The 20202-nt window shown below is 52.5% G+C and overlaps 12 protein-coding genes across 12 annotated transcripts; 7 read left to right on the plus strand and 5 right to left on the minus strand.

The window, feature by feature from the left end:
- Nucleotides 1-298: 298 nt before the first annotated feature.
- On the minus strand, nt 299-2554 carry SNOG_08751 (hypothetical protein; the record flags this gene model as incomplete). Its single annotated transcript, XM_001799007.1, has 1 exon — nt 299-2554. The coding sequence occupies one exon, from the start codon at nt 2552-2554 to the stop codon at nt 299-301; it is 2256 nt and encodes a 751-aa protein (XP_001799059.1).
- Nucleotides 2555-2790: 236 nt separating this feature from the next.
- SNOG_08752 (hypothetical protein) lies at nt 2791-3816 on the plus strand (the record flags this gene model as incomplete). Its single annotated transcript, XM_001799008.1, has 1 exon — nt 2791-3816. One exon carries the CDS (start codon nt 2791-2793, stop codon nt 3814-3816), a length of 1026 nt encoding a protein of 341 aa, XP_001799060.1.
- A 304-nt stretch (nt 3817-4120) lies between these two features.
- SNOG_08753 (hypothetical protein) lies at nt 4121-5117 on the minus strand (the record flags this gene model as incomplete). Its single annotated transcript, XM_001799009.1, has 6 exons — nt 4121-4171; nt 4226-4309; nt 4356-4443; nt 4546-4593; nt 4642-4916; nt 4947-5117. The coding sequence occupies 6 exons, from the start codon at nt 5115-5117 to the stop codon at nt 4121-4123; spliced, it is 717 nt and encodes a 238-aa protein (XP_001799061.1).
- SNOG_08754 (hypothetical protein) lies at nt 5100-6560 on the minus strand. The gene is made up of 4 exons (XM_001799010.1): nt 6485-6560; nt 6187-6402; nt 5712-6136; nt 5100-5665 (listed from the first exon to the last, which is right to left on the minus strand). The coding sequence occupies exons 1-4, from the start codon at nt 6505-6507 to the stop codon at nt 5196-5198; spliced, it is 1134 nt and encodes a 377-aa protein (XP_001799062.1). The 5' UTR covers nt 6508-6560; the 3' UTR covers nt 5100-5195.
- Nucleotides 6561-6841: 281 nt separating this feature from the next.
- Nucleotides 6842-7289, plus strand: SNOG_08755 (hypothetical protein; the record flags this gene model as incomplete). The annotated part of the gene is made up of 2 exons (XM_001799011.1): nt 6842-6989; nt 7069-7289. 2 exons carry the CDS (start codon nt 6842-6844, stop codon nt 7287-7289), a joined length of 369 nt encoding a protein of 122 aa, XP_001799063.1.
- A 95-nt stretch (nt 7290-7384) lies between these two features.
- Nucleotides 7385-10309, plus strand: SNOG_08756 (hypothetical protein; the record flags this gene model as incomplete). Its single annotated transcript, XM_001799012.1, has 6 exons — nt 7385-7636; nt 7856-7952; nt 8194-8923; nt 8979-9157; nt 9215-9613; nt 9643-10309. The coding sequence occupies 6 exons, from the start codon at nt 7385-7387 to the stop codon at nt 9819-9821; spliced, it is 1836 nt and encodes a 611-aa protein (XP_001799064.1). The 3' UTR covers nt 9822-10309.
- A 2206-nt stretch (nt 10310-12515) lies between these two features.
- SNOG_08757 (hypothetical protein) lies at nt 12516-13481 on the plus strand (the record flags this gene model as incomplete). The annotated part of the gene is made up of 2 exons (XM_001799013.1): nt 12516-13116; nt 13168-13481. The coding sequence occupies 2 exons, from the start codon at nt 12516-12518 to the stop codon at nt 13308-13310; spliced, it is 744 nt and encodes a 247-aa protein (XP_001799065.1). The 3' UTR covers nt 13311-13481.
- Nucleotides 13482-14180: 699 nt separating this feature from the next.
- Nucleotides 14181-14643, minus strand: SNOG_08758 (hypothetical protein; the record flags this gene model as incomplete). Its single annotated transcript, XM_001799014.1, has 3 exons — nt 14181-14264; nt 14426-14503; nt 14557-14643. The coding sequence occupies 3 exons, from the start codon at nt 14641-14643 to the stop codon at nt 14181-14183; spliced, it is 249 nt and encodes an 82-aa protein (XP_001799066.1).
- Nucleotides 14644-15045: 402 nt separating this feature from the next.
- SNOG_08759 (hypothetical protein) lies at nt 15046-15188 on the plus strand (the record flags this gene model as incomplete). Its single annotated transcript, XM_001799015.1, has 2 exons — nt 15046-15096; nt 15138-15188. The coding sequence occupies 2 exons, from the start codon at nt 15046-15048 to the stop codon at nt 15186-15188; spliced, it is 102 nt and encodes a 33-aa protein (XP_001799067.1).
- Nucleotides 15189-15395: 207 nt separating this feature from the next.
- Nucleotides 15396-16364, plus strand: SNOG_08760 (hypothetical protein; the record flags this gene model as incomplete). Its single annotated transcript, XM_001799016.1, has 4 exons — nt 15396-15468; nt 15528-15799; nt 15856-16005; nt 16218-16364. The coding sequence occupies 4 exons, from the start codon at nt 15396-15398 to the stop codon at nt 16362-16364; spliced, it is 642 nt and encodes a 213-aa protein (XP_001799068.1).
- SNOG_08761 (hypothetical protein) lies at nt 16015-16960 on the minus strand (the record flags this gene model as incomplete). The annotated part of the gene is made up of 3 exons (XM_001799017.1): nt 16015-16202; nt 16266-16621; nt 16674-16960. 2 exons carry the CDS (start codon nt 16958-16960, stop codon nt 16501-16503), a joined length of 408 nt encoding a protein of 135 aa, XP_001799069.1. The 3' UTR covers nt 16015-16202; nt 16266-16500.
- A 314-nt stretch (nt 16961-17274) lies between these two features.
- SNOG_08762 (hypothetical protein) lies at nt 17275-18996 on the plus strand (the record flags this gene model as incomplete). The annotated part of the gene is made up of 6 exons (XM_001799018.1): nt 17275-17421; nt 17472-17591; nt 17643-17978; nt 18026-18320; nt 18349-18582; nt 18719-18996. 6 exons carry the CDS (start codon nt 17275-17277, stop codon nt 18994-18996), a joined length of 1410 nt encoding a protein of 469 aa, XP_001799070.1.
- Nucleotides 18997-20202: the final 1206 nt, after the last annotated feature.

Consider the following 20202-nt stretch of genomic DNA (forward strand, 5'->3'; position numbering starts at 1 on the left):
TGGACCAACGCGTACAGATGACGTAGGTCACTTCGGTGTTAGATGCATGCCGAATGACAATTCCTCCTGACACATTTTACAAACTCTCGTACATGCTGGAAGTATACATTTAGCTATAGTACTTTATGGTACTGTAGTAAAGGCGTAAATTATGTAAGACGTTCAGGTGGAGTATCCACTTGACGTTGGTCAGCGCAGCCAAGACACACGTCCCGGATTTAAGGAAAATCGCGACTGGCGAGATGTCAAATAAGCAATGCAGCTCGGAACGTGATATGAGCGTTGCTTCCGAGAGAACCTAGCATCGCTCAAAGACCCTGTACAATCCCTTGAGGTTCGCAATTTCCATCACTCCTTTGAGGAGACCTTTCGTCGCCGCAAGCCTTGCTTTACAAGCCGGAAAGATGACATGCTCGACTGCTTTCCTCACTTTAGCTCTCCTTGCAGCGATCTCTGCATCATCCTCTTCTGCTACCCTTCCTTTACCCTTTCCGTTAGCATCCGGGGTCGCAGTTGGTGGAAGCGGTAAACTTTCTGGCACGTAGAACGATGCAAGCTCGCGCAACAAGGTCTGGAAACACCCCTTCTCTTCGTTCCAGTTGACATGGGGTCCGAGGCGTAATAAGAACTGAGGCAGCTTCGCCATAGAAGGTGTGTAACCCTTCAGCAGCAGCGGGATTGAGCACAATTCTCCTTCAGGTGTAATCTCCATAGAGAAGTATTCTTGAAGTAGGGCGGCTTTGCCAATGAGTGTCTCTTTGACGGTTTCTACGACTTCGTCCCAATCCAGTTCGTCAGCTTCATCGCCAGCATTCTTGCGCTCCTGCTCTGCTCCCACTTTGAGGAGGTCTTCCAGCGGCAATGGAGGGTTGAAGCGAATTGTTCCGTAGTTTGCAAAGTCTGTGAGGCCGACTTGGTAGAAGTACTCGTTACAAAGCATGCCATAATCGACAAGAAAGAGTTTGACACCACCTTGTATGGCTGCTATTCTCTTCTGCTCATCAACAATACCAACGAAGGTATGCGTTGAAAAGATGTCTGTCAGCTCGTTGTGCATGGCATCTCGAACCTCGGCACGAAGCTCTTTCACGGATGTGAGTCGACATGCCATAGGCTCTTTCTCCGTAAACTCATACTCTATCTCCTCGTCTTCATTTGCAGCTTCCTCCACGGAGCGCTGTGGCTGTAGCATTGACGTGATCTTGCGTGCAGACGCATCGGTCCGAACCAGATTGTTCTCCCTTCTTGTGGCAGTCTTGGGAGCTCTTGATGCACTGCGATCAGACACATCGTCTGTGGCAGGTGTAGTCGTGGCGAGAGGTATTTGCTTCATAGGCGTGGCAAAGGGGACCTTGGGGTTTGAGAGCAGTGATTGTGTCATGAACGATCTGCTCGTATCGACCTTGCTCAAGCTGCTTCGAATCTCATCGCAAATCATTGCAACGATCTCATCTTCATTCAGGAAGTGGACCTCGCGCTTGGTAGGATGGACATTCACATCTACTCGTGCTGGCTCGATCTCCAGGCTCAAATAGAAGAATGGATGGTTGCCCTTGGGTAAGAAGGCTGCATACGTCTGCTCGACGCTCTTCTTAATTATCGCAGAATCGACGGCGCGATGGTTTATGAAGAGCAGCATGGATGTGCGTTTCGCGCTGTAGTTTGCACTGCTGATCCATCCTTCGCACTTGAAGCCCCATCGATCGTCTTCAGACTTGAGCTCCACAAGCTCGTTTGCTACCGCGCCACCGTGTATCTGCCGGATACGGTCTTTGACAGTCGCAGATGCAGGCACGGAGACACTACTTCCAGAGTTGTCACCGGCCTTCTTGCACGAGAAGGATACGCCCAGGCAATGTACGGCATACTTTCCAACGAGCTCGAGGATCTTGGCGTATTCCTCACTCGCGGATCGAAAGGCCCGACGTCGTGAAGGCACGTTGTAGAATAGGTCCTCCACAGTGATTTGAGTTCCCTGTCGACCAGCTTTTGGTTTTGGCTCTGCAGTCTGGCCGGGCTTGGGGCTCGCCAGTTTGCCGCCCGCATAGTGCGCTTCCCATGCACAGCTCGACTCTTTCGTTCGCGTAGTGACCCTGAGATGGGCGATGTGACTGATACTTGCCAGCGCCTCACCACGGAAGCCATAAGTACCGATAGAGGTCAGATCTTCAAAAGCTTTTAGCTTTGACGTCGTGAAACGCTCGCAAAGAATTGGCAAGTCTTCTTTCTGGGCCTTGTCAGCAGGTTGCGAAGAACATTTTATGGTGATGCTCACGTCGATGCCATGACCGTTATCCGTGATCTGGAGTAGCTTCAGACCACCATCTTTGACCACCACTTCCAACGCGGTCGATCCTGCATCGACAGCATTCTCGATCAACTCTTTCAGTGCGTGCACTGGTGCGACAATGATTTCCCCAGCGGCGATTTTGTTCACAACATCTTGCGCAAGCGCTTTGATTCGGCGTGGTGCAGGAAGCAGGAGGCTATCATCGCCTTTTCGCTTCGTACCACGGGGCGGTGACGAGGGTGAGATGTCCATCTCCTGAACCATTGCTAGGTGGATAGCTGAGCACCAACGTCGTGGTGGCGTTGCTTGCGCTGAGATGCAGCGCTTTCGGAACACAGAAGGACGATGACGCGCCCCACTTGCGCGTGTTCACGTGCTCAACTACTTTCCCATCCAACTTCGTCAGTCTTGACATCGCATCTGCACTCCTTCTCCTCGCATACAATTTCGGACGACACAAAAGGACAAGAAATCCTCAATCTTATGCAAACGCATAAGCAATGCCCACTCCCTCGTACGCCCGCGCAACAACCTCATCATCCTCGAAAGCCACGAGCACCCCCAATTCACCACTCGCATCAAAATCTAAAGACAACTCTTCATCACCATCAACTCCGAGAAGATTGAAACGCCCCTCCACACTGACCCCCTCCCACCGCCTCAGCATATCCTACAAGTCCGACCTGTACCCCATCCTCCCCCTCAACCCCAACAAACCAAGCCCTCTCGCCCTCCTCCCCTCCGAGCTGCGCACTACCATCTACCAATACATCCTTGCTCCAGACCTCGCAGTCCAACAGCCACGCTACATACATAATCCACGTCTGCGCAAAACATGCTACATATTCCCTCCCCTCCTGCACATCAGCCGCGCAATCCGCATCGAAGCCGCGTACGAATTCTACACCACCACGCCCTTCACATTCAGTGTTCGGAATTTAGATTTCGGCACGAGTGTGGTCGCGTGGTTAACCCAGCTACCAGCAGGGCATCGCGCGCTCCTAACCCGCAATCGAAACTTGAGGATTAGGATGATGCCAGGGTTGCGGCCGAGTCACACGTATCCGCCGCCGGGCTGGGTGTTGGATGGGTGGCTGCAAGATCATTGGGGGGCGTGTGCGGGACTGGGGAATTTGTATGCAGTGAAGGGGGAGGGGGCGAGGGTGAAGTTTTTGCTGTTTTGTAGGCTGCTGGGGTGGTTTCATTGTAATGCGATGATGTATAGGGGCATGAGGTGGAGGTATGAAGTGGATTGTGGGGCGCAGAGGAGTATTTGGGATCAGTGCGGGCAGGCAGAGACGGTATGGAGATTTTTGAGCGAGGAGGTGGGGGTGTTGGGGATGGGGGGTGTGGCAAGGGCGTGGAAGAGGGATAAAGTGAAGGGGAAGGGTAGGGAAGAAGCGTTGAAGTTTTTGGATGATTTGGATAATGCTTTTGCGCGGGCGGCAGTTGATGGTTCGGAAGATCTGGCAAAGATGTGGGCATCTGAGATGACTAAATTGAAGGAAGTTGTGAACAGATGGTAGAGCTTTGCCCGAGTTAATTCAATGTCATTGTAGACTGTGGGTGACCTTGTGACTGCTTGTAATGATCCAAAGGCCAAAAAGATGTCTCAAATGCAGAGCTATGGGTATCATGTGACAGGGAGCACATCCAGTGATGGTCGTTTAGCACGCATTACCCAACCTCGCCTCTCGTGAATCTCATACGAAATCCGTAAACGCCAAAAGTAAACGTTCTACCTCCACTCTCCTGTCGTAAAATCATGATGTTTTCTCAAAAGAGTTGCGATGGGTAATCGTGTGTTGATCCGGTGACGAACATTTGTCCCTAACGAACGCCATTGAACGAAGGATCAAAGCCATACAGCTGGCGACCTTGCTATCATGAGTATTAGAATTTGCCATTGCGTGACAGAGACAGTGTATAGCTTACCCTGTTGAGCACGAAGATAATGTCTGTTACGCTGATTGTCTTGCGCCCACTGCACTCGACGACAGCGATGGCGTCTTTGAGGATCTAATCATCGTCAGCTTTTATCTGCCTAGCAAGAAAGGGAACTTACAGATCGGAGGCGGTCATTCAGAGCTTGTCGAATGTCGTCGTAGATGGTCGCTGCTATGCGCTTAACACCGCCACGGCGGGCTAGACGTCTGGAGAAGGATGTTGGTAAGATGTAACGCTGAATTATGCGCGCATATTGCAGCGCAGGAATGCTGCTCTTGCCACAGTTTGTATGTAGCGGAATGACTTACCTGATGTCTCCCTTCGTAACTCCGTAAATGGTATCTCGTTGAATCTTCCTACATGCATGTTAGCCCGCCTGACATTGAACCTCGCACAGAACTTACATATGTCTCTTCAGTCCCTTGCCCTTCCCTTTGCCGAGCCCGCCACTGCCCTTGCCTAAACCCAAGCCTAAAACCTTCGCCCGGCTTTGGTTTGGCGTGCCCGAAAGAGATGCTGTTGCGGATGATGACGGATGCGGAACACCGGGTCGCGAAGGCCCGGCAAAGCGACTAACACCGCTGAACTGGCGTGGTCGCTCGTTGACCATACTTGCGCGGTGCAGCTTGGTAGTAGTTTCGGTGATGGTGCAAAGGTGTGGCGACAGTGTAAGACGCACCTGTGCACGGGCCAGTGTGATGCAGCTTACCGGCGCGTAGACGCGTTTGCGCTTCGCGGTGTCAGGTGAGGTGAATAGCGGGGCAACGTAAGACAATCGACCATGCCAAGCTGTGGCTTGTTGCTCGTACAAACTCCGGTCTATGCGTCTTGGAAGCCAAATCATAGCAATCGAAAAACCAATGTAGTAAACGTTATTCATTAGGCTCAGGTTCCTGTCCTGAGCTTGATTATTAGGGCTAGGGTAGTCATGATTGAGAGGAGAGTCGTATCCAAGCACTTAGGAGATGAAGGTTGCCTCTGTGTAGAGAGTGCCCTCCTCCTCCTTGACCTCATCGCCCACCTTTACCTTGATCGTCATCTTCGGTGCGTACTGGTAAATGTAGGGCTTCGTGCCCGCCGCACTGGCGACAATAGCCTTGACGAAACCCGGCACTTCCGCCATCACATCGACACGATCGAACTTCTCTCCCAAAGAACCAGAGAGCTCGGCCGTAACGTCCTGGCCGTCCGCTGTCTTGCCCACCCAGTGGTAGCTAGCTGCGGTCGGCTCCGGCCAATCGTTGTCCGAATCCTGCTTGGTCGCGGTGTGCTTGGCTTCTCCGTCGGTGCCCGCGATAAGCAGCTTATCATCCGTAGCGATGCCGCTGACTCGTACGACAGTAGAGGCGTATGAGGCGGGCGTGGTGAACTCCATCAGGATGGCGGAGTAGGAGGGTGACTGGAAGTTTACGAAATTCCAACGAGCAGCTGGAGATGTTAGTGTGGAATGTATCGTGCAGGTGTCGGTACTGACCAGCATGGTGTGGCTTCATTCCCTGCAGCGCATGGCTGAACATGCCCCGGCCGTTGACATTGATCTCGCCATCCTTTGTGATGATACTGCCCTCCACCTTGGCTCTGGGCCAGAAGTGGTGGTACATGGAACCCCACGGAGCCTTCGGGTCTGTGCCAAAGTTGCTTGTGCCGTTCTTTCCTCCCATGAAGCCAGGTGCAGTCCTCGAGAACTTGACGTTGACCATGCTGTTCTCATTTACCGCCGCTTTGATTGTGTAGTACGAGCCATCTTCGGAGAGCTCGATGGAAACGCCGTCGGCATAGAAAGAATGCTGTTCCTCGTCGAAGCCGTAGTTGCTGAGGGGGTCCGTAGCCCAAAGGCCGGGCTTGGAGTTGTTGGGGTAGAAGAGCCTGCAGGTAAATTGGACAGTGACACGCATGCCACTATTTGATGTCAGCATTCCGAACAGCATTATGCTCAAGGACAAACATACGCTACGTTGCTGTAGATAAGCTGGAGGAACCCCACGTGGCCCTCGTCTGTAAACAGATAAAAGGTCTGCGACTCGACATTGGTGTAGTCCAGTGTAGCCCACTTGAGGTCCTTCTTGGTCAACTCGGTGAATGCGGGATCGCCGGCGTTCTTTCCAACAGGCTGGATGGCATCTGGGCCATATTCAGGCTCCTGGGTGCCGGCAACAGCGGCCAACCTGTGCTTGTGTGAGTATGCTGCTATCAAGCGCGTACCGCTGTCGCGCGAGCACGTGAAGGCGGCGAAACGGGAGGACTCACGTCGACTTTGCCCAGTTGAACATTTTCCGCGTGGGTCTGCGCACTAACCAAAATTATGCGTAAGTCAAAGCGGTAGTAGGGTCTTGGGGACGGCAGAGAAAAACTCTTGAATTTTCTTCTTCAACAAATTCGAGATTTTCTGGTGATAGTCACAAGGTCGCGCAAGTTCAGCAACGCGGGACTGGCGGTCAGATGCGAGGTGCAGCGGCGACAGATGCGGTTGGCTGGAGGTAGCGTGTTGTGGCTGACGTCGAGAGTCGGCGGGGTGTCTTGTAGGATTGCACAAGCCCAACACTGCTGAGACGTGAGGATGGTTGAGATGTTTGTTTGTCAGTCCAGCAGCGAGTCCACGGCACGATGGACATAGCTCGGCATCCTGCGGCGACGAGAGGCGCGCCTGCTCTCGCCGGGAATAGTCTAGCCACCAGCGAAACGAGTAATCCGAGTCTTCAATCGCCCACCAGCACCCCTCCCGCAGATCCCGATCACTCACAAGCAAATCTTGGTGTGCCTCAAAGCCGTCCTGCCGCCACACTCCCGGGGGGCTTTCTGCTCGTATCTTACATGTCTGCGCACTTCACCAGCCTCTCGTCTCTCTTCCGCTTCCGTATGCTCTGCACCAACGTCGACGTCATATGCCATCGGTGAAAAGAAGCCCCGCGCATCCGCCGAGCTGGGCTGCAACTATCGCAGTGCTTTCTTAGCAACAAACTTCGTCCGCGCCGTTTGCGCTCAGTTTGCGGACTGCCTTTCGTCCCTTATCCGCGCACTCCGAGGGTCTCGATCGGAGCTAGTGTGCCTATGACGGGATCAGAGGCCTGACTAATATACAACCACCAAGCATCGTAAGCTATTCGAGCTAACATCGTCATCCACTCATTCACTTTCCCTCACCCCACCATGGCGTCGCCGGCCCAGGAACAGTCGCAGTCGGTACGCTTCAGCGATGTCAACCAAGAAATCGAGCCTGAGAAGGCCGTTGAACCGCTATGCGACCTCACAGGGTCCGGAAAAGGTGCCCGCGATGGCCCAATGAGCCCTGAGGCCGAAGAAGAGCTGCGTAATCTGTCGACAACACTGCAGAAGTCCCGCTGCCAGGCCAAACGCATGGAGAACTTTTCGTTTGAGCCCGTCTCACTGCCGCCATCAAGAGTATGTAGAGTGCCAGACGCATAACCAATGGCAAACAGCTAACTCCCACAAGGCTCCCTCGCCGTCTCCTGCCTCTCGCACAACTTCTGGCCATTCTTACCAACCATCGTCTCTTGGCACGACTCCCTCGTCTCCTGCCTCCGCAATGCACTCGCCGCCTCTGACACCTGCGGGCACATCGTCGCGTGAAGACAAGGCGGGAGGGGCGGATAGCCACAGGAAGCAGTCGAGCGACCCCGCCATGATGACTCCGCAGGTGTCTCCCCCACACGAAACTCCTCCAACATCGATGGACTCATCGGTGCAAAGTGCCGAAGCCAGTCAACAATCGCTCGCTGTTCCGCGTTCTCCGAGACTATCTTCACGACCTCAGCCAGCATCTGCAACTGATCTTCCGGGAGTAGTTCAGCCTCATCCGAAGCATGGACCATCCTTCACCGTCGGTCCGGCTGGAGATTCTCTACCCGTCTCAAGAGATGTTAGCCCTTCCGGATCTGGCGGCCATCGCGGTTCCGGTACCTCCACACCAACTTCAGGTAGCCGGCCTCACACGCCAGCCGGCGACAACCCATACACTCGCTCGAAACGTGCGGCGCAGGCCAGGAATCTAGATTCGGTGGAAGCTAGATATATTTTTGGTGGCCCCGAGGGTCGACATGGTCAATCATCGTCATCTGCTTCTCTTCTGCCACGATCGCGGGGTGGTGCCGAGAAGGAGGAAAGCAAGAGATCGAGCTTCTTTGGCGGCAACGGAAAATCCTCTAGCCGCCACAACTCCAATGATGGGACCAGCGAGGCAAAGGCCGCCGCTGGCAAGCAGGGTCATGGATCCATGTCTGAACTCAAGCGCTTCTTCAAGATCGGGCACAGAAACAAGGACAAAGACAAGGAAAAGCGCAAGGAGTCTCCCGCCCCATCCATCAAGCGTGAGAAGCAAAGCAAGTCTAGCAAATCCGGCACCATGACCCCACCTCTGACTGGTGGCGGTTCTTTCCACATTCCCTTCGCGGACGACCACGGTCTCCAAAGCAAGTATGGAAAGTTCGGAAAAGTTCTTGGGTCTGGTGCTGGAGGCTCAGTCCGATTGATGAAGCGGAGCAGTGATGGAGTGACGTTCGCCGTGAAGCAATTCCGAGCAAGACATTCGTACGAATCTGAGAAGGACTACAACAAGAAAGTCACGGCCGAGTTCTGCATAGGATCAACACTGCACCATGGCAACATCATCGAAACCATGGATCTGGTAAATGAGAAAGGCAGCTATTTTGTAGTCATGGAGTACGCTCCGTATGACCTCTTTGCCATTGTTATGACTGCGGAAGATGAGCCGCGAGGAAGTCAGCTGCTGCACACTTCAAATATTGAACGGAGTGACTTACCTCCACAACATGGGTCTGGCTCACCGCGATCTGAAGTTGGACAATGTGGTCGTGAACGAGCATGGCATCATGAAGATTATCGACTTTGGAAGTGCTGCTGTCTTCCGATATCCGTTCGAGGATGAAACTGTCCTAGCAAGTGGTATGTACCAGTTCAACGGTTTAATCCCGCACGCAGTAAGCGGCTAACACCATCTAGGCATTGTCGGCTCCGATCCCTACCTTGCTCCAGAGGTATACGATCTCTCCAAGTACGATCCGCAACCCACAGATATCTGGTCCCTCGCAATTATATTCTGCTGCATGACGCTGCGAAGATTCCCGTGGAAAGCTCCAAGGGTATCTGACAATTCATACAAGCTGTTTGTATCACCTCCAAATGACGGACCGAAATCAATCACGGGTCCGTCCAAATCAGCCACCGATCTTCAGCATGAAGGCGACGATCGACGTCAGCCCGGCGCACAGTCGGAGCCTGTCTCCCGACATCAGAGTGGCGATCATCAGAACGACCATCGCAACTCCACGACTTCCACCAGTCAAACGCCGCAAGTGATTAAGGGTCCATGGCGATTGTTGCGCTTGCTCCCCCGAGAGAGTAGGCGCATATCATCGGGAGAATGCTAGAGGTCGACCCAAAGAAGCGAGCCACGCTTGATGAGATCATTGAGGACAAATGGGTGACTGGTAGCTACGTTTGCTCGCAAGAAGAGGGTGGCCAGGTGCTTCGGGCTGGTTCCCACGAACATACGCTCGAGCCTGGTGCCGGCACCGCTTCCGCCCCCAATACGCAACAGAAGAAATGAGCTGGACGCAATGTATAGAAGATACGGGACGTTGAAGAACAAGCCATAGGCGTTCGGCTCCAAAGCCTTAGCCAATAGCGGCCAGTAGGTCGCCTTGCTGAGCCGTGGGAGCTGAAATTGGCCAGGCAAGACGGACTGTTTGACTCTCTTCACGACTTGACGCTCACTGCATCGTGCGGTGTTGGTCATCTGCTTTCTCTCATCTCATTTACATGCGGCAGATCGGCGTTCAGGCATAATCGCTTCTCACGTCATGGAGCGGCTTCGGATAGACTGTGGGGTAACCGCTTCTTATTTTTTCCCTTACTTATCCTCCCTTGCGTAAATGCCCCATATTCTTCTTGTAATGTAGATTGACTCTGGAAATGCGAAACGATTGGAAAAGCGGCATTCGTCCAGGCGACGGCCGGGTTGTTGTTGGATGTAGATACCTTTGTCGGCGCACGTGCGGCGCCTTCACTATATAAAAGCATGCAATTGTTGCGACGAAATTGATTGCTTGGTGCAATAAGGTATAAAGTGACCATCGTAATCATGCGCATGGGAGATCGTCGATTTACCTTCGGAGAATTCAAGGACATCCCTCCTGCTTTATACCATTTACTATCGACCTCAATGCCACCTCGGTCACGGGGAAACATGATCCCAACCAGATTTTATATTCCACACTTGGCGTACATATCCCATCCTTGACGTTTTCCATGGATGAGACCACCTCGGTAGGTGCAAGCTTCGGAAGTTCGCCAGATGTTCGCTTGTACAAATCCCCGCATCCACCTTTGAAACAAGCGACATCTGGGCATCGTTTCAACTATTTGCCTGTGTGCATTTTGCTCAAACATGCCAGATCAGCCATTGCGACGCGTGTCTACTACCGCATTTGTGCTCTGGGGCCGGACGTGAGAAGTGAGGGGAAGGAAGCTGGGTGCAAGTGCATCGGTGGATTTAGGGTATGGACCGATTGTCGCATGCAAATGCTCGTCATAGAGTGGAGATGGGTACACGTAAGATGGGGTTGGCGCGAAAGCTGACAGGGTTTCTGGTTCACTGGGAACAAAAACGTTTGGAAGCAGTCGGGTCAGGCAACTTACGAGGCGCATCTACGGAGAGATGGATAGGTTTGGGAGATGCGGCGTTGTTTTGCAAGACCAAGCCTCATCTCCGTTGCACGCGACTCGCCGCACCGGAAACCGAAATTGAGGCACAATGCCTATACACAGCGGTAGCGGTTTCTTGGAATGTGGCTGAGAGTTCTCGATACACGGGATGTTTTTGGGACGGCGTCAATCGCTGCTTCGATGCTCACGCAGGGAGAGGCAAGCGTGAGACAGAGAACGTGTGGCCTGGTGTTTGTACAGTAGTTCGTTTCACGTCCCAGCCAGTCGCGTGCGTGCAAGACCAGGCGCAAGTTTGAGGTTAATCGTACAGGGATGGCAGGGTGCAAAAAGGCTTGTCGGAAAAGTGTCGCTTGCGCTTGCTTGTACGGCGCATCACGCATGATGGGTGCATGTTTGTGGATTTGAAGGCGCTGCGACGGACTGGTTAGGATGACAGGTCGTTGACGAATGTGGAGGGTCTAGTCGCCGATCCAGACTGTTTTGCACGTCCGCATGATGTGTGTAACTATGAGCTGGACGACACCGCTTGCACTTGCCAACCATCTCTTCGTTGCTGCGAATCCATGCGATTCGGGACTCCGCTGTCGTGCTGGAGAGGCATGTGAATGGATCGGTCTGGGTGGTCGTTGAGTGAGCACAAGCTCTTATCTCAGCGGCGGCGCAGCCAATGAGACTATCCAGCTTGCCAACTGCAGCACAACCTTAGCTGGCGGCACGGGATGCAGAAAAAAGGGCCTGTGAAGATCGCGCCCCCCGGGAAAAGCCTTGACGGACAAGAGAACAAGACAGGCCCCTAGTCCCAAGCGTAGCCCGCTCCATTATTGTGGCATCCTTCAAGGGCTTGGCCGAGAGCCAATACTTAGACGCACGTTCTCCCACCGCTGCATCATATTCTTCCCTGCTGCTCTGTGCTGAGCTACTCTTTTTCCCTTCCTAAGCACTACCAGTCCCATTCTCCCCATCAAGGCTACCTGAATTTGTTTTATTTAATATTTCCCGTGTTACGCACCCTACGCTTCTTTGGATCAGTGGCTGGACCGGACCCTATTCCGTTTATGTAATTAGGATTTTTACTTCTTTATAAAGAGTTAGCCATGCGTCGCCAACTTCCTCCGAGCAAGTTGCTTGTTCCACCAGGTCCCCAGGCCTTTCCGCAACGACATTTTCTGGGTGAATCGACGGTGATTGTAAATCATTATTCGGGATTTGAAAAAGCGATTCCGGCGATTCCTTCTTTGCCTGGATTCAGGACAAGCGCTGGTAAGTTTTTTTCTACTCTTGTTTAGGTTGGTGGTCGTGTGACCCGTACTTTTAACGCGATACTACGCGAACTTACACCACGACTCGACGACTTCATTTCTCCACGAGAACTGTTCGCTGATAATTCATTACAGCATTCTTCACAAGTTTGAGCGCAAACCTTAGAATTGATCCTGACCTGCCTTCGCCATTGGGCACACCAACCACCTTCCGCCATACCAGCTATTCTCACCAGCCCCTCCCACCAACACCACTATCCTTCTCCTCGCTTCCTGCACCGCACAACCCATACCCATCGCCTGCCGAGACCAAGATCATGTCGTCCACCGAACCCATTGCGCCCCTCAAGCCAGCCGCGGATGAGATACCGCAATTGGCTACTTACACAGCCGAATCTGAAGATGACCGCATTGAAGGATTGCGCCTGGTTGCCGACTCTGTTGCGCAGCAGCGCCAGGTCTCCAGCAAGATGCTGATCTTCCATCCCATCACCCTCGCCGTGTTTGGTCTGATCAGCGCCGTTGCTACTCAATGGATGCTCAAGTCTTACAACGACTGGCTTATGGTTGGCACTACCGTCGGAGGCATTGCCATGACCTTCTTGATCTTCATCCGCTGGATGACGGGCGAATACATTGGCATTGCGGAAGACATCGATATGAACTGGCTGGGCGATGACAGGCTCATTGTGGTGAAGTGGGGTGAAGACATTATTGGTGCATTGGTGTTGGGGTGGGCAGACAATGATGCCGCAAAGAAGCGTGGCAGGAGAAGACGCGGCAAGGCAGTCATTCGTGCATGGACTGTCAAGCTGAAGTACCGTGGCAAGGGCGTTGGCGAAGGTCTATTGGAAGAGGCGGTCAAGGTTGCTGGAGAGAGGGGCGCAGACGGTATCGTCTTTGACGCCGACCATGCCAGTAAGTCACGATCACAGCAGCATTCAATTTCACAATCTAACTATCCTCGAGACTCAAAACGCATTCTTCCCACCATCTTCAACAGCTTCCTCGACAAGCAAGAAGCGAAAGCTGAAAAGGCACTCAAGAAGGTCGCCGACGACAAAGGCAACTTTAGACAACGTCAGAGCTCTCCCACTTGGGGCAGCCGATAAGACATAGAACATTTCTTCTACAGGAGGGGGGCGGCGTTCAGGTTTCCATTCGAAACAAACTTCCTTTGGACGATACCCAAATCCCTTCGTTTGTTCACACTCAAAGATACCCCACGCATCGATCCAATCGCTATCGATGCTCATGTAGCCAAAGATTTTCTTATCTCACAAGCGGCAGGCTTGCTGCATGTATTTTCCTTGTTTCTCATCTTCGATCTACGGGCTGAAGTGTCGTACTGTCCCATGACGATATCACCAAGCGACTAGTCGTGCTTAGTATGCAGATATACCCGGTGACCTGGTGATGTGCCACACAGCTCGTCAAGCTCCGGCACTCGCTACCAACGCTCACATAGATTAATCTTTAATATCGTTGCCCGTGTAGCCGCGCTGTTATGCCTAACATTCCGTCATACTAGACGACTATTTCCCTAACTTGACACTACACCCCAACGCATGCGTCCATCCTGGGACTGTTGGGTAACTCTACGATGACGCGATAAGGTGTCTTGTTGCCATCCTGGATTATACTGATAACGCTGCATGAAGAACTGATATCAGCAGCTTGGCGCGTGAATGCGACAGGTCGGAATGCCCCGCGTATGTTGTACCCCTCATGCATGCAGCATCGGATACAGTAAGCTTCGTGTGCCAAGGGGGCATGTCGTCGCGGGCTGCCAATGTCGCCGGAACGCCGTCTTACACCCAAAAAAAAGTCCGAGGCGCCAAGTTTGCCTGTCACAGCGTCTGTGTAACTCTGACGGGAAAAGTCCATGATCGTCGTCCTACCCCCTTTGCTCTCAAGATAGACCGCCGTGCCACAGACAGATTCAGTACGCGCCCGCACAACGCATCTTCGGTCGGTCTCCGTCAGCGCGCGCCTGCGCCTGCATCATCTGCATCGCCATCGACCGACTCCGCCGGATATTCTTCCCTCAACTGCTGGATGACTTTCTGTGCCACACAAACCATAATTAGCATTCCGAACATCCCAACATTTTCTTAATCAAACCAAACTCAAAAACTGCCTTGCGAACCGCGCGTGAGGTGCGGAACCGCCTGAGCTGAGCTGTGCCTCACTGCAACATGAAAGTAAAGTTCGAGCGGGAACGTACGGCTAGAGCTTCGGGATTCGCGCCGTTCTCGATCAGAGACACGCAGTAAGAAAGTTGTTGGCGGTCTAGGTGGGTGTTCTGGACATATTAGATTGGCGGTTGTGTTGGGTTTAGATGGTGGTGGTGTATACCAGCAATGTTGCGATTTCGTGGAGGATGTCGATGACTTCGCGGGCGGCGCGGCGGCGCGCATCGGCGGAGGTGGATTCTGCTGGCATGTTTGGGAGATGTGCTGATTCTGGATGTTTAGTTGTCTTCTTCGAGTCGCGTTGGGACGCGTTGGTTGCACGTGTTTGGTGCTTGGCTGCTGCCCAGGTGCCCCTCCATGTGGCCCGTGTGAGACCCTGAATAGATGACTTCTCGATTTGGACGTGAGGTGTGAAATGTTTCTTGTGATACCTAGGTACATCACGAGGGTTGTCATCACGCTTGAGAAACATCAACGACAATAAGGATCATAGTGTGCGGTGATCATACCGTAAATTCGCTCGCGAGCTTGCGGCAGAGTTTGTCTTCGTCAAATCAAAGCTACATTACTCGCTGATACTTAGAGACTTTTATACATTGATCTTTTAGCATATCACAGTGACGCCAGACACACTTCGGGAAGTCTTGAAGAAATGACGACCACAGTCAGCACAATACCTGGCGACACTGGAGTGCAGCGTATAGTAAGTCATTTGAGAATAGAGGACTAAATGAGTATGTTGAGCCTATCAAGAACACAGATAAGATTTATCAACCGTATGAAGACGTTCGATAGTCCTAGTTTACTCCATCTTTTGAAGTCTTACTTCATCCTTTTGGGTCAATCATGGTGATGTTGTCATTCGTGAACCCTGAGGCTGTACGCCAACTGTGGCTTTACCCCGCTAACCCCACACGTGCTCTTCAATTTCACCTCCAACATCTCGCTTTGCCCAATTACATCCCTGCATAAGCCTCCCATCTCCTCAACCCAGCACTCAAAATGGTGTACTATTTCACGTCCAACACGACGTCGCCATCCGCCTATATCTACATGGGCAAAGACAAAGTCGAGAGTCAGTAAAAACAATAAAATTGTCGCGTCGCAACCCCCAAAAACTTACTAGCATGCTAGATGAGGACTTGATCAAACATGGCTGGGACGAAGACATCTGGTTCCACGTCGACAACTTGTCGTCCGCTCACGTCTACGTGCGCCTCCCCGAGGGCGAGGATTGGGAGAAGATGACGAAAGAGCTATTAGTGGACTGTGCGCAATTGACCAAGGCGAACAGTATCGAGGGGAACAAGAAAGATAACGTCACAATTGTTTACACGCCTTGGGCCAATTTGAAGAAGGATGGGAGCATGGCTGTTGGGCAGGTGGGGTTCAAGGATCAGCGGAAGGTATGTGATGGGTTTGTGGGCGTGTTGGTTTGGGGGGTTTGCTGATTATGGTGTAGGTCAAGCGCATACATGTTGAGAAGAGGGAGAACCCGATTGTTAATCGGCTGAACAAGACGAAGACGGAGAAGTATCCTGATCTGAGGGAGGAGAAGGAGGCGAGGTTGAAGGAGCTGAGGAAGAGGGATCAGGGCGAATTACAGGCACGAGTAAGTTTTGAATATCTGTTTCTATGCTCTGTTCTTTTGTCTTTGGTTCATGCTTCCTCCTCTGGAAGGCGGTGTATCATCTCTTCGTATCCTATGGCCCTTCTTCTTCTGTCCGATTTTCATTTCTCCAAATCCCAATTCTATCGACCAGGGAATCACCCGGCTCGTGCCTTGGTCATAACACACGTACAATCGAGCTAACAAGATCTTAGCGAAAGGAGGAAGCTCGCATTGCCAAGGAGCGTAAAGAGCTTGCATACCGCAGAGATCATGCGTACGACGACATCATGACTGAGGACAACCTTGCGGAGTCGAGCAACCAGGATCGCGATGAAGACTTCTTGGACGACTTTATGTAATCCATGTCCACCACAAGTCCGACTTCAGTCTTCATGGTTGTCGCAAGGCTAGGGCATGTCTAGGCCTACCCATCATGTGCCATTGTTTCTCATAGCGAACGGCGTTCAGGAACAGCTTCGGTTCGAAGTGCGGAGCTTAGTTGGGATCGCGGACGGTCATAGCTGGAAGACACAGACCCATGCTCTCGTTCAGCATGCGAATATTATGATTGAAGGTATCATAAGCTGTCGTTTTAATCTCGAGCTCTTCACGAGTACTGCAAGTCATTAGCAGACGAAGGGTGGAAGTGCAGCTTGTGGGCTACTCACGGAGCTTTGTGTCTAGGCTTTCCACGACCTCCCTTTGCCTGCATCCACCATACGAACAGAAGGTTCTTTACAATTCTATGCTCTATGCCATTCTCGCGTGTTGCATAATGCAGGAACTCGACTGTGTTCTTGATCTTGAGTGGCTCGAAGTCAGTTACCGAGCCTTTGCGGAACGCCAGGCGCAAACGATCGCGAAGAGTGTAGCGCGCAGGCTTCGAGAATTGAATGGCCCGCAGGCTATGGCGAAGGACGTGCCTGTACGCGTGAATCACAGCTTCTCTTGACATTGTCGCGAATTGTGAATGTCGCGCGTCGCGATGACATGATTGGGTCTCCGGAGAATCGTTCAGCCGGCCCCAAGCGCGCGACGCCATCGATCACCTCCGGCCATCCCATCACCGTCACCTCACACCAACACCCCACTTGCTCGTTTTGCAGCGACCAGGGCTTGTAGAATCCTCATCAGCAGCGCGCAACGGTTGCGCATCTTTATAGAGCACTGCGATTTGTGAATAATCACTAACTATTTGTTGGACAAAGCGACCACGCAGTTACCCCCCTCAGCTCAACTCTGGATCTATGAGAGCAGGATACTTGCACTATGACACGAGTACATCACGCGCGCCCACAGCACGCGACAAATCGCAGTACGATACTTGATCAGCCGAGAGCAGTCGCCAAGAAGAAAAAGCCGTACAAGATCGTGCTTGAAGCCGTTACGCAGGAGAAGAAGAAGCTGCACTCTATTGTCCGTCGCCAACTATTCGCTCCATGGGATTTGTACTAACCCTCCCCTAGCTCACCTACGCTTCCAATGCGCCCAAAGGATTTGGTTTCATCCCAGCTGGACACCCGGAATTCACAGAATGGTGCAAGGAGCAGTGCCGCCAGCGCAATCTCGATGTCCACATTGTTTCGGTCCGCAACCATCGATCCAACACCGCGAGCACTATACTGACTCTTCCATAGGCCAAGCCGAAGAACAAGATGCACGCTGACCCCGAAAAGTTGTCACACCACGTCCACCGAGTCGGGCACCACTTTCCCATCGAAATCGTAAACTTGGCGTGTAGCAAATTCGGCTATATGTACGACGAAGCACATGGGCTCCAAAAGGATAACTCGCGTGACCGGACAAATTGGATTGCTCGCGGTATCGAGGACTACTCGTCGCGGCAACAACTCCACGGGCGCCCTAGCACCGAGAAGGAGTCCAAGGAGCACACTCGTGGGGCTGTCCGCGAGATGTTTCCAAAAATACCAGAGGCAGATCTTAACTCGATTGTCAACCATGCTTTCGAAGAGGTAAAATCATGACATTGAATCATAAAAGTATTACTCACACCTGGTAGGGAACCAACCGTGTAGGTAACGCAAAGGAGCTGTCCTTGGCTCGTCGCGTACAGCTAGCTGTCGTCGCTCATATCCGTCATGTGTACACAGACTACGACAAGATGCTTAAGACTGGATCCTGGATGCAGGCCCGACAGAGTGTCGAGCACGTTTCCCTTGCCAAGCTCAAAGAGTGGCGAGATGAAGCCGGCGAAGCGAGTAATGAAATCGAGGATACGTTCCGAGAGGTCATTGTTTTAGACGACGATGACGATGAATCAAGTGACGCAGGATCACAGGCAACACCTGATGAGCGTGAACAGTCCATGGAAATAGTGTCTAGCCGCGCGACCGCAAGAGATCTTCAGCCTGAGAGATATGCCGGTCCTCGCATGGATATTCATGGCATGCGAAGAGCGCCGAGACGGACAATTGTGGTCCAGCCGTATCATCCTCAATATTCTGCTCCTCCACCACCTTCACATCAACAGCCACGACACTATGCTCCAATGTCAGACAATCGCCCACCATCCCGAAACCAGGCATTCGCAGCAGCACACAGCCGACCTATCGAGGCGTAAGTGAGCGCGCACTCGTAACACAACACATCGCTGACCTGCGCAGACGAAGCAGACCCCCAACCACTCATCCTGTCCCAAGAGCCCAACCTCTTGTGCAGGAAATAGACGGGCAATTGTATCATGTGAGTGTAGATTTTGTCGAGCCACATGAGCTCGGCACAGAGGTATTTCCTTTCCCCTCCTTGTTTGGAACTAACATTTGTAGCTCGAGCCCATCAGAGAATCTCCACCACCTCCAAGGCCTCAGCGCCACCCACCAGTTCAGGCTCCGCCTCGTTATTCACAAGATGAGTACATGCACATTCCCCCAGCAGCCAACGCATCAGCAGGACGACGACCGGTGCATTCTCGACGCCCGTCAGAACAAGATGTCGTACTACCGTCCGTTGAGCGTGAGCAAGTGGATTTGACGTCCCCGCGACGCCACCCCACTGACCAATATTTGCATTCGGAACCCCGCCCAGTCGGAGACTATACGACCATGCCACCAAAGCGTAGATCTTTTCCTTATGTTCCAGACGACAGAGATTATACTGGGCCAGATCACAAACGTGTCAGACCCACATGCTTTGATGAGGGTATGGCCCATCGTGCTGAACATGCGCATCTGTCGCGTCCGCCACCTCCACCACCAAGCAACCATCAATCCATGGAGTCGCGAACCCGGCCTAGGGCGCAACCACCACAGGAGTATATTGATCTAACATCTAGTCCTCATCGACCCGTCACCAACGGAGAGCACAGGTACAATGTACCTCATACAATTGCAGATTCAGACTCTCGCAGGATGTCGTATGTTCCCGTTCCTACCCACCAAGTGCCGGTGCGCGACGAGAGGAATCAATACCAGATGCACCCGGGTGAACCGCCTCGCGCCTTCAATACTGGCAGTGGCGTGTTCGCGGGTCGGGCTCCACCAGTTCGTGACTACGTGCCTTTGAGAGCTGAACAGCACCACCGACCTGTTGATGGGACTGGTGTCAGATACGCGAGAAGTGGGCTGCATTATGGTGGCCCTGACCTGCATTGAAAGGCGTCTTCACTCTTGCTTGCGGAGTTTTACGGTTTCCTTTTGGACGATACCCTTTTCATTGTGTTTGTTTGCATCAGAAGAACACCCGTTCTTCGGTCTCATACGCTTTGCATAGCTGCTTTGCACATCTGACATGTTTCATTGTGTCGCATCGCTCGGATCGGCTTTACGAAGACATATGAAAGTTGGAGGTTTACGGTCTTGAGAAATGGAGGTAGAAATTGGCATACGAGAACATGTCAACTGTGGAGATACCGTAGCAGCATGTCGACTTCTGGCTTATTTCGATGTCACTGGCATTGATTTGTCCAAATACAAGTCACTATTTGCACATTGCTTGTTTGCGTTATTGAACCTCGAATGCTGCCCAGGTGGGCATCTTCTCAGTGCCACCCTCGGAAGCTCATGTGCACCCAGTCTAGATTCGCCCATGAGTACGCTAACGGGCATGAATTAGGTGTTCCTGAGTAATCGCAGTCGATCTACAAAGCCGGGCGGTCCGCCGCCGCTCTAGCGCCAACGACAAAGCCATGACGCTTAGATTTCGACGTTTATTTACGTCATGTTCGATCGCGCTAAACAA

The sequence above is a fragment of the Parastagonospora nodorum genome (genome assembly GCF_000146915.1).
Source record: "Parastagonospora nodorum SN15 chromosome Unknown scaffold_13, whole genome shotgun sequence".
Lineage (NCBI taxonomy): Eukaryota > Fungi > Ascomycota > Dothideomycetes > Pleosporales > Phaeosphaeriaceae > Parastagonospora > Parastagonospora nodorum.

Coding starts and splice junctions, on each gene's coding strand:
- SNOG_08754 (XM_001799010.1), bottom strand. CDS start 6,507: ATGTTCAACTGGGCAAAGTCGAC. Junction 6,137..6,186: donor CTTATCTACAGCAACGTAGC/GTATGTTTGTCC, acceptor GACATCAAATAG/TGGCATGCGTGTCACTGTCC. Junction 5,666..5,711: donor AATGAAGCCACACCATGCTG/GTCAGTACCGAC, acceptor TAACATCTCCAG/CTGCTCGTTGGAATTTCGTA.